General features: G+C 26.8%; 1 protein-coding gene across 1 annotated transcript; it reads right to left on the reverse strand.

The window, feature by feature from the left end:
* Positions 1-6059: 6059 nt before the first annotated feature.
* Positions 6060-7102, reverse strand: LOC112766900 (MLP-like protein 31). Its single transcript, XM_025812799.3, has 2 exons — positions 6829-7102; positions 6060-6432 (listed from the first exon to the last, which is right to left on the reverse strand). The coding sequence occupies exons 1-2, from the start codon at positions 7013-7015 to the stop codon at positions 6161-6163; spliced, it is 459 nt and encodes a 152-aa protein (XP_025668584.1). The 5' UTR covers positions 7016-7102; the 3' UTR covers positions 6060-6160.
* Positions 7103-12494: the final 5392 nt, after the last annotated feature.

The following is a 12494-nucleotide window of genomic DNA, read 5'->3' on the forward strand; positions in this document are numbered from 1 at the left end:
TTTCTTCAAGCTTATCCAAGATAGGAGCAAGAAAATTATTTTGATTTGCTGAATTCACAGGTAAAGCCATGGATCAAACCAATGCTCTGGATACCATGTGAAAATTATGAAAAAGTGAAAGAGTTGAAAGCAAAGAGAGAGCATAGATTAATTTCTGAGATGAGTAATATTGATTTAAAATTGTTGCAGAGTGATCCTTTTGTTTACACTAAAGGTTCTATATTTATCATGGTTCTGAAAACCGGACCGGACCGGCCGGTTCAACTAAAAAAACCGGGAATCGGTCACCTAACCGGTCCGGGTAACGCTAATAACCGTCTAGAAAAAACCGGCCAAAAAATCGATCAAATCGGCGGTTAACCGGCGAACCGGAAGAACTGCCCGGTTTTTTTGCGGTTCAATGGTTTGCAAATTTATATGCCAAACGACGTCGTTTTGGCATTTAAAAAAAAAAAAGAATAACGTTCGCGAAATGTATCCCTAATGACTAACCCTAATCTGATACTCCCCCCTCCCCCACCTTTCTTCCCCAGTTCCCCTTTCCCCTAACCTAATTGAGATTCGGCGCCAGCGTCCATAGCCACCCACATCGCGCCAGCGTCCATAGCCACCCACAGCCATCAAGGCCACCAAGGCCACCATAGCCGAACCCGCCTCCTCGTCGCCACCCACAACCATCGACAGCAACAGCTACCGCCACCGGCCAAGCCCGCCTCCTCGTCGCCACCCACAACCATCGACAGCAGCCGACGACCACCGGCCGAGCCCGCCTCCTTCTGAATTTGGTAAGACTCTGTTCTTTCACCTATGCTTCTTGATTTTGATTTTCTGAGGTTCTGATCTTGTTCTGTGAGCTCGCCTGTTCTATGCTTGATTTTGGATTTTGATTTTCTGAGGTTCTGTGAGCTCGCCTATTCTATGCTGCCTTTATGATTTTGGATTTTGATTTTCTGAAGTTCTGTGAGCTCGCCTATTCTATGCTGCCTTCTTGATTTTCAGGATTGATGTTTTTTATTTTGAATATGTTTTGCATTGCTGCTTCTGTTAGCTCGCTGCTTCATGAATCATGATGAATATTTTTTGCTGCTTCTGGTAGCTGCTTCTGTTTTGCATTGCTGCTTCTGTTACCTGCTTCTGTTTTACATTGCTGCTTCTGTTATGGGATTGATATTCTGAATTGCTGCTGCTTGTTTGAGTTAATTTTGTTGATGGTTAGTTTCTGAATTGCTGCTTTTTGTTTGAGTTAATTGTGTTTGAGTTAGTATAATACTATTGTTTGAGACTAATTGATTATGGAGGTTGATTTGGTTGAATTTGTGTAAATTGTGTTGTTTTGTTTTGTTTTATTTGGATGGTGCAGGCTGAAATTCAAGGAGCATATGCAGTACTGGAGTAGATAAGCAAGCTTGCCAAGGTTCAGAAAAAGGTCTATGAAGTTAAGGGTGTCATGATCTAGAATATTGAAAAGGCTGTAGAAACGTGAGAACTTTGTTTCAATTAGATATGCAGTTTTATTTTTCCCATAGTATATATTGATTTGCCAGATTTGGTTTTGAAACTTTAATCAAAATAAAACAGGAAACTTTAGTTTTGCATGTAGCTTAGCCAACTAATTTAGAAAAAAAGGAAGCCTTTGGAGGAACAGGGCCAGGTGGAGCAAGAAATATTGCAATTATTTGTTGATGGTTAGTTTCTGAATTGCTGTTTTTTGTTTGAGTTAATTTTGTTTGAGTTAGTATAATACTATTGTTTGAGACTAATTGATATTATAGCTTAGCCAATCATTTTTTAGTATAATACTATTGTTTGAGTTAGTATAATACTATTGTTTGAGACTAATTTGGTATATTTAAAATTATATATTGAATTTTTATATAATTTTAGTGTATATTTAATTAAACCGGTTCGACCACGGTTCGACCCCGATCGGACCATTGAACCATTGAATCAGTTGCTTGACCGGTTCAATGACCGGTCCGGTTTTCATAACCTTGATATTTATAGTGATAACATGCCCTATGTAACTTCACTAGTGTTTATATTCTCTACAGCTTTAGCATTTAGAATTTAATTTTGGTTCGTTTAAGGGTTATTTTGATGATAATATTTTTTATACGTGATAAAATTTTTGTATTGTAACATTTTTTTAAACAAAAATATCTACCAAAGTCATTTAATTTAATTTATATTACCTTTTACATATGTATAAATATTTTATATTTTTAATTATTAGTATAAATATGTCTATCTACATATTATTAAGTAATCACTTACATGTTAATATATACATAGTTTAACCACCTATACAATACTTTTTAATTGATGCCTAATTTTGTTTGATTTATTTTTGCTAATAATTTTTAAATTATTATAATTATTTTACTTTTATCTTTTTAAATCTAAAATAAGCCATTTAATTTTTTTTGACAATTTGACCAAAAATTTTAGACACCACAACAAATATCTACATAATTATATATAGTAAAATACTCAAATATTTATACATTATTAAATTAACCTTAAATGTATCGAATATAAATTATTAATTAAAACATATATTCTTTTATTAATTCAAACACCTCCTGTCTAACGAGAATCACTTTCAGTATTTCTTTGTCAACAACACTCAACATGTTACTATCATTATAATTTATCACGCTCCAACAACAATCCTCCATCAATATAAAAATAAAATTTTGACAAGTAATAAGCATACTTATCATCAAAGATTAAATGTTTTAAATTTAACTAACACAAAAAAATTAAATTCTAAATTCAAATAACCATTTTAACCAATAAAACAATAATTTTTTACAAATTCAGTTATTCACCGTATCTTTATTTTAAAAATAATTTACTAGCAAGTAAAAATTTAAATAACAATTACTTAAATATTTTTATTCACATTAACCATTAACCTACACATAATTTACGTTATTATTAAATTAACCTACACATAAATGAATTAACAACTAAATTAACATTGTTAAGTATAAAAAATCTAGTCATTAACATTGTATCTAATTTTTAAATTTTATCGAAAATGTGAATCTAAACACTAAATCCCTTATCACTAAATAGTAAAATACTTAGCAATTCAATTTTAAAATGAAAAACTTAAACCATCTAATTTTAATCTCTAAACAATAAATCACAAATCCTGATTTCTTAATCATGAAACTTAAACTATCCAATCCTGAACTCTAAACCATCCAATCCTAAATTCTAAACAATATATTTTTAAATTTTAAATTCTAATAAAATTTTTTACATTAAAACCTAAACCCTAAAGCATCTTACACTAAACTCTAAATCAAATAACAATAAATTTAAATAACTAAACCATTTTATTCACAAGTTTAAAAATAATGAAACAACAAAAATAATTTAAATAGCTTTTAATCCAATTTTAATATGTTAGACTTTATTTAAATATTATGAATGCAAAAAGAATAATTATTTTTTAAAAATTTTTTATAAGGCTCAATTTTAAAAGGATTCATTTTTATAACAATACTTATCCTTTCATCATTTTAGAACAAATTAAATATAAAAAAAAAAGAATAATAAAAGAAATAGGCAAGTAGCAATAAAATTCACCTAAATAAATCATAAAGGAATGATATCATATCATATTTGATAATAGATAATACTCTAGTTAATCTCTATATTAACTAATTGAATGTATAAAAGTGGTAAGATTCATTTTAAGGATAAATCACATAAATAAACGGAATGAGTTTCAAATTTACATGAATGTCCTAAATGCAAATTGATTATATAAATGTTTCAATTACATATGATTTGAATTAGTAGGTGTACTAGTAAATCAAATTCATTGGAATCAGTTTACCATGAAAAAATATTTTAGTGAAGACTATTTCATGCAAATCGAATCTATTGGATTTAATTTAAAACCTATAAAAATTCAATAGCTTCGATTTAATAGGAACAACTTCCATGGAGATAAATCAAAACTATAAAAATCGAATTACACTCAAGGTAAATCAAATTCATAGGTTTCGATTTAATGGTTTTGACAAAAGCATTTTATTCTTGTGCACTATTATAATTTTTTTATAACGTAAATTATTTATCCTGCTACAAAAATTTACCATATAACTAATAATAAAATCATAACTAATGAATGATTATAGTCTAAAACATTATTAAGAATAAGATTGTTGAGAGTATTAGAATAAAAATAACATGTGAAAATAAGACTAAACTAATATTTTCAAAAATACAAAAATACATCTTTTATGACAAAAAAATTGTCCACTTTTCATAAAAAAATCAATCAACACTTATATCTACACAGAAAAAATTAATTAAGACCCAAACAAAAAAAAATTCAAATAACTTCCAAATCCATAAGATATTATGTTTATTATTTTCGTTTTTCATAAAAAAAATTAATTAAGACCCAAATCCAAAAAAAAAATTACCTGGCCCAGAAACTTAAATGCATTAAAGAACAAAAAAAATAAAATAAAAATCAGCTCCTCATTATCATTCATAATTAATAATTAATTAAATTTATATCATTAAATATTTTAATTCATTTACTGCAGTGGGGTCTATATCCTACACTAAGATAAGCTTTTATTTTCCATTATAACTTTAAGTGCACTCTCTTTCTAGACATTTATTCCACTAGGAGAAGGACAAGAAATTTCTGCACATAGAAAGAATCTTTCTTCTATATTATAAAATTCACCATAAAACATACATTGGCTCTTCATACTTTTCCATAATAATAATTACTTGTTGTTGAGCTTCTTATCTTCTTGAGACAGTGTGGCGGTTGGCAGAGGGGGGTGGTGGTCGACAACAACAGGGTGGCAATCGACGGTGATGGTGGGTGATGAAAGAAGTAAAAAGAAATTAGCTGGTTTTTGTTGGCTCCCTAACCAGCTTGTTATATAGGTCACGGATCAAGACCAACTTATAAGCAATCTTATGTTATTATATATTGTCATAAGATGTAAATACCAAATTTTATTTTGGAAAATTAAACATATATGATCAAATGTACAGTTGAATGTTGAGACGATTTGGCAAAAATAAATAAATAAATAAAACACACGGATATGAAAAACATCCCACTTATTATATATTACACAAGTACACAACACACTCAAACGAGAAATCATTGGCACACATATACAAAGCAAGGATGAAAAGCCGAAGTAAGCACCAGCAACCATCCTTATTATATTGTTCATGTCCAAGAAGATTGATTATTGCAATTATTATATATATAAGAAAACCTCTTAATAATATTAACCACAAGCTATATATATATAGGGAAGTTCTATGATGACATTGATTTTGATAGCTAAGAATGGCATAAATTTGACTAACAAATAAAATATTGACACATAACAAAAAAATAAATCTAAAACTAAAATAATTTTCTCTTTCTTATAATTTCTTATAATTACTTTTATTAAAATAATTTCTTATAATTTTTTTGTAATCATAAAAATAATTTAAAAAATATTAAAATAAATTTTTAATTATATTTTATTATTATTATTATTTTTATAATTATTTTTTTTAATTATTTTTATTATTATTTTTTATCAAAATAAATTTTTTATAATTATTTTTTCTTTTTGTAATTTTGAAAAACTAAAACCAAAATAATATTCTTTCTCTTATAATTTTTTATGATTATTTTTAAACTAACAGCAAGAGAGAGAATATCATTTTGGTGTTAGTTTTTCGAAATTACAAAAAAAAATCATTATAAAAAATTATTTTTTAGAAACAAAAATAATAATAATAAAAATAATTAAAAAATAAAAAATAATTATAAAAATTATTTTTCAAAAATAAAAAAAATAATAAAATAATAATTATAAAATTATTTTGGTGTTATTTTTTTGAAATTATTTTTTATAATTATGAAAATAATTATAAGAAATTATTTTGATAAAAATAATCATAAAAAATTTATAAGAGAGAATCATTTTTATTTTAAATTTAATTTTTTTGCCATATATCAATATGTTACTTGTTGGTCAAATTTATGCCATCTTTAGCCACCAAAATCAATGCCATCATAGAACTTCTCATATATATAGCCAAACACATTATTTTATATGTTGTTGAGATTCTTCTTCATAAATAGCTGTTGGATGCAGCTATCTATCTATGCCTTGAGAAGATGAGAATCAATATCTTTGGCACTCTTCTCAAAGAACTCCAAGAATCCATATGGAGCTTCAACATTCTCATTGATTTTCTCGTATTCAATAGTGATTTTAACTGAGGCACCACCATCACTCTTTTCAAACACTTGAATAAAGACCTTAAAGACTTTATAGTTCTTACTTATGTCTCCATCGAAAAAGTTGTATGTCATTAACTTGTTCTCCTTGTCAATAGCTTCAATTTTCTCCTTCAACTTAATTGGCTTGCCATCTATTTTTTTTTGTCACAATAATTAATTAAAATAAACAATTACTAAAAAAGAAATGTATATATTAATTTATATAAAAAAATATTTATTTGGATGTCGATTAAATTAGGTTAAATTATTCTATTAGTCTTTATAATTTCGTCAAATTTATAATTGACACATAATCGCATCCTTGGCGTTCAAAAAATATTAAACGTCGGAATATGACGAAAACATATTTGTTAGTAATGTAAGATAGACGAAAATATTTTTATAATATTTACTCCAAAAAATGAAATTAATTATAAATTTAAAACAGATATAAAGATCTAATTAAAAATTTTTAAAATATAAAAATTTAATTACCTTTAAAAAATTTATATGAACTAACACAACTAATTTAACCATGAAATTATTACCTACGATAAGAGTCCAATTCTTAACCGAATGAGGGACATGCCAGTTATCACCTTCATGCAACTTGGCTTGAAGGATTCTTTCACAAATGTTTTGAAACTTGTGGAATTGAGTTATAAAGATGTTGAAGTACTTTGCAGCTGGTGTTTGGACCGTAACTTCAACACTAAGTTTACCACTTAGCGCCATGTCTACTCAAGAAAGAAGCCAAAAGTATTTGTGAAGGAAGAAAAATATGTAAATGAGAGATGGATAAACATATTCTGCCTTATAGAGCCTTATATAGAAATTAAAGAATATAGATTATATTCTGATCTAATCTAATTAATAACGAGGCATGAAGTGATGCAGTTAGGTTATAAATTGTTTTCTAAAATTTAGGGCTTGTTTGGGTGAGCTTCTGATATAATCTAATTAATAACGAGCTATAAAGCATATGAACACTTTGCTGAGTTGTCATGTTTGTGTGTCGGATACATTTTGAATATGATACTAATCGATACTTATTCGACATGTTTGTCTGCTATGTCTAGTCGTATTTTAATAAAAAATAAAAAAATTTTTGGACATACTTAAATACCATTAGTGTGTGTCTAGCCTTATTCTTAACATATATTCTTGAAATAAATTTAGAAATAATATATATTATTATTTATTAAAAAAAATTTAAATAATTTATATAATTAAAATAAGATATTAAAAATGAAAAATTAATTTATATTTTAATGTCAATAAAATATCAAAATATCACTGTATGTTATCTAAAAAATACTTTATATTTTATATATATGTCGTGTTCTCGTATCGTATAAGATTTTAAAATTCGTGTGTCTGCGTGTCCCATATCGTGTCGCGTATTCATGTCAATGTCCATGCATCATAGATAACGAGGCATGATGTGATCGATGCTGTGAGTTTAGAAATAGATTTTTAGTGGTTAGCTTACTAGTTCGTTTAAGTAAGTATCGATGGTTTGAATTTCGCCTTATGTATGCAGCAATTCATTGGCTAATGACAAACCTTTAAATGAAGCTTAGATCTACGACAAATTAGTCCTTGGTTTGCCGGATTAATGAATATCCTAGAAAATACTAAAAAGTATTTTTTTAAAATTTAAATAAGTAAAAAAATTAATTAATCAATATTAATTAATTTTTATTTCATTATAAAATTATTTTTTTAATATTCATGTTTTATAAAATTTAAAATTTAGTGTGACTGAGAATACTAAAATGGATGAGTAATAGTCATATACGCAAGGTTCTAAAAATTAAACTAGATATAGAACTAATAATGAAATTAAAAGTTTAAAGATTTAATTAAAATTTAATCTGAACTGAATCAAATATAATAAAATAATATATTTGTGTATAACATATATCATTTTTAAAAAAATTATTTTTTAATTTATTATTTTAAACGGATTAATCACTAAAAATTACACCAGTTCGATTAATTAATCAATTTTTTAACCGACTTTTCGATTTTTAACCAAGTTGCTGCAAAGTAATTTTTACTTTAAACCGGATTAATTTGGTGATCAATTTCTAATTAACTAAGTTAAATTGGCCAATTTATTTCGATTATCAGAACCATGGCCATACACATACATAAGGACAAAATAAAAAATAATTGTACGAAAAAATTTTATTTTATCAAATATAAAATGTTAACTTATATCTTTAAAAAGTTTAAACACATCTCAAATCATTTTTTATTTAAAAACGTGTTTATAATTTGACTTGATGAGTTGATGTATTAGGTAAATTAGCTGATTATCATTTAATCTTGTCGGATGGAAATATTTCCACATGTCAGTCTTGTCAACTCAAATTTAATATTTAATATTAGTAATTTACATTATGACCTTTGTTATTATCCAGGTAGTGATGTGATTAATCAAATCAATAAATTGTTCAACAACAAAAATTGTTAATAAATTATGAAATCCGTATCTGGACTACTGTGATAGTTGATTAAACCATTTATTTATATTAATAATACTATTAATCACCTAAGAAAATTGAATCTTATTGTGATACTGAATAGACAATCATTTATAATTTTTTTTGTCGTGCTTGATGATTTGATTTTCTTTAATTTTGTGGACGAACACACACGCACATACACACACATATTAAAAAAATAACAATCAGCTAATATTTTTTTTCAATTTTTTTTATATCTACTTCTATTATATAAAATAGAGATTTAAAAAATTTTGGTTCACAAATTTTTGTTTATGAAATAAACTTCATCATTTATATATTTGCAGTTATATTATTAAAACTTAAAATCAAGATTTATTTTTAGAGTGGAATGTGTTTACTATCTGCATTATACTAATCCTGTATTTATTATTTTTATACTTATTTAATAAATAAAAATATAAATTAATAGACAGTTTAATTACTTATTAATATACTAGTCAATATAATGTATTTAATTTTTTTTAATATCACCCTTACTTTAATTGTGATGTTTAAATAAGCAATAATTACGAATGGTTTACAATTTTTTTTATCATCAATGTGTAATTTTCCTTACTATATTTTAGTATTTTTATTTGTTATTTTATTATTTTTTAAAAGGTAAGGAGAGGGAAGAACATTATATATTTTATTTACAAAAGTGTAATTTTCTTTTAAAATTGTGATCTTCTAAATTTTCACCACAAATATTGTTATGTCACAAAATTCTTCTCCTTATATTTACTAAAATTTAGAATTTAGAGTTTATTCAGGAATCAAGAACTATAGGGATACCATGAAGGCATAGAAAATTGAAGAAGATTTTAATTTGTTTTATTGAATGTTGCAAGTCACATACACTAGAATATATATTGAGTACTTCTAATATGTTATTCACTTAAAACATAATTAACCATATTTATAACCACATCTAGAGATTACAGTTTAACAAATTGCAACTCTAATTTGCATTGTTTTCTAAATAACTGATTCGATTAAATCAGATACAACCACACTAACTGATTTTAGTCTTAGTACTCATCACAGAAAATTTTATAAAAATATAAAATATGAATACAACAATATATGTAATGTTATGTGTAAAAAAAAGGTCATATATCATATATTTAGGTATATTTTTATATATATTGATCTATATATTTTTTTAACTAAATAAATAGCCATTCAAATAATTAAACATATCATAATGGAATAATAAAATCTATAAAATAAAATAATCAAATTTATTTACAGTTGTGTGATAATTTTTTTTGAAAATAATAAAATAATCAAACATATCATGCCTTTTTTTGAATTTTATGTCTTTTTTAATTCATGCATTTATTTGCTTGTAAAATGTGAGTTCATCAAGAAGGTGCTTCTTTAAGGATTTGGTAAAGGTAAGTTCTTCAATGTTGCTATTTTACAATCACCATCTGTTTAATTTAATCGTAATGTGTTGTCTATTACATGTTCTTCATATAATTTGTGACATAAAAGATTGGATCATGTTACAAGAAAAAATTGTTATAAGTGTTTCTTAATCTTTGTAATATTTTGTAAATGACAACGACAATTACAATGTGTTAGAGATATAACCATTAGTGTTACTTTCTCCTATTAACTTAAGTTTTTGGGATGAGTAGTTTCATAACATGGTATCAAAGCTCTATGTTTGAAAGGTCAAGAGTTCAATCCTTAGTGAACTCCAAAAAATAAAAAAATAGCAAATCAAATAAACCCAAAAAGAAAAACTCTTGAGGGGAAATATTAGAGATATAACCATTAGTATTTTTTAATATAGTACATCTTATAATACTCCTCTGTAATTAGTTTATTCAAATGTCTGGGATCCAACGCATTTTATATCTCATTTGGATTTTAGATATTTTGTTATTTTTGTGGATGTTTATAGTAGATATATACATTCATATACTTGCTTCATGCAAAATCTCAAGTTTTTGCTACTTTCATTCATATAAGAGTTTTATGAAAAACATGAGTGGATAAAAGCTAAAAGAATTGCAAAGTGATCATGAAGGTGAATATAATTCTAAAATCTTCAATGAGTATTTGGCTTAATATGGTTTCTTGGTTATGCTCTAAATCACAAAGGTTATAGATGCATTTCCTCGTCTAGTAAAATTTACACTTTAGAGATGTTATTTTTGATGAGCAAAACTCCCTTATAAGTTATACAGAGTTATTTGTTTCTCATACTAATGCCTTGCCATCAAAGCAAGAGCAAGTTAATTCTGATTTTGAAGCTACTCCTGCTTCCCTTCAACATTCCAAATCAAGAGTTTAATTAAATTCACATCCTCCAAAGTTATACTGTAATTTCACATGTCATGGGATTTAACAGGTTTTTGTCAAGTGGAACCTCTTCCCCTGTCCAATTCCCCGTTGCATGCATCAACAATTATGTATCTCTAGCTAGTTTGTTAACAGTTTAAGATAAAAAATTAATTTTTTTTTTTATGAATTTCAAAGTCATCGGGTACCTAATTATCTGAACCGAATCAATCCGTTCTTAATCGATTTGGTTTGATTCGGGTACATATACAAAAAAATACAAATTCAAACCGAACCAAACCAAATCAATTATATTTTAACTAAATTGGTTCTAATTTTACTATACATTCGAACCAAACCGACTCGTACTCACCTCTAATAAAAGTGCTTATTCTCTAAACTTTTTCAAATATAGATTTAGCGTGGCCGAAATAAAGATACTAATTGGGACAAAAGAGTAGCCATACACATGTATGTGGACAACATAAAGAATAATGATACAAGAAAAGAAATTTATGGGATAAGTATGATTTTGGTCCCAACGTAGAGGTCAAAAATCAAAATTGTTCCTAACTTTTTTTTTGCTACAAAATGGTCCCCAAAATTTCAGTTGTTTTTAAAATCGTCTTTTTTACCAATTTTATTTTTTATTACAAAATTACCCCTCAATACAAAAATTATAAAATAAAATAAATAAAAAAAGAAGAAAGAAAGAAAGGGATACAAAAGCGGGTGAGGAGAGAGAGAAGGGGGAGGAAGGAGGGGGGAGAGAAAAGGGGGACCGCACCACCGCTCAGCCGCCCTGTCGCCTGCCGCACCGCATCACCGCACCACCACCAGCTTCTTCTTCTTCTTCTTCTGTGAATTTGATTTTTTGTGAAATTTTGGATTTTTTTGTGAAATTTGTTGTGGAATATTGTTGTTGCTGAAATTTGAATTTGAAATATTGTTATTACTGAATTTGTTGATTATTGTTTAAATTTTCTGATGATGATGATGATGAGGCCATGATGATAATGGTGGTGATGGTAGTGGGTTCTTGTTCAACTTGGGCTTCTGGTTGATTTTGGGAAAAATTCTGATGAAGATGATGATGACTATGATGATACTGGTGGTGGTAGTGGTGGTTGATTTTGGGGTGAAGGGATAATGATATTTTCGTCCGAAGAACGATTTTAAAATAAATTGAAACTTTGGGGACCATTTTGTAGCAAAAAAAAAAGTTGGGGACGATTCCGATTTTCGACCTCTACGTTGGAGACCAAAATCGAACTTAACCCGAAATTTATTTTATCAAATATAAAATGGTAATTTATACTTTTAAAACATTCAAACACATCTCTGATAATTTTCACTAAAAACGTGTGTGTAATTTGTCCAATGTATAATTGATCAATGATTAT

This window comes from Arachis hypogaea, chromosome 17 (assembly GCF_003086295.3).
Source record: "Arachis hypogaea cultivar Tifrunner chromosome 17, arahy.Tifrunner.gnm2.J5K5, whole genome shotgun sequence".
In the NCBI taxonomy this organism is placed as follows: Eukaryota; Viridiplantae; Streptophyta; class Magnoliopsida; order Fabales; family Fabaceae; genus Arachis; species Arachis hypogaea.

Excerpts from the sequence above, each read along its gene's own strand:
- LOC112766900 (XM_025812799.3), bottom strand. The coding sequence starts at position 7,015 with ATGGCGCTAAGTGGTAAACTTAGTGTTGAAGTTACGGTCCAAACACCA. Across the intron at positions 6,433-6,828 it reads GAATTGGACTCTTATCGTAG|ATGGCAAGCCAATTAAGTTG; the intron begins GTAATAATTTCA and ends AAAAAAAAATAG.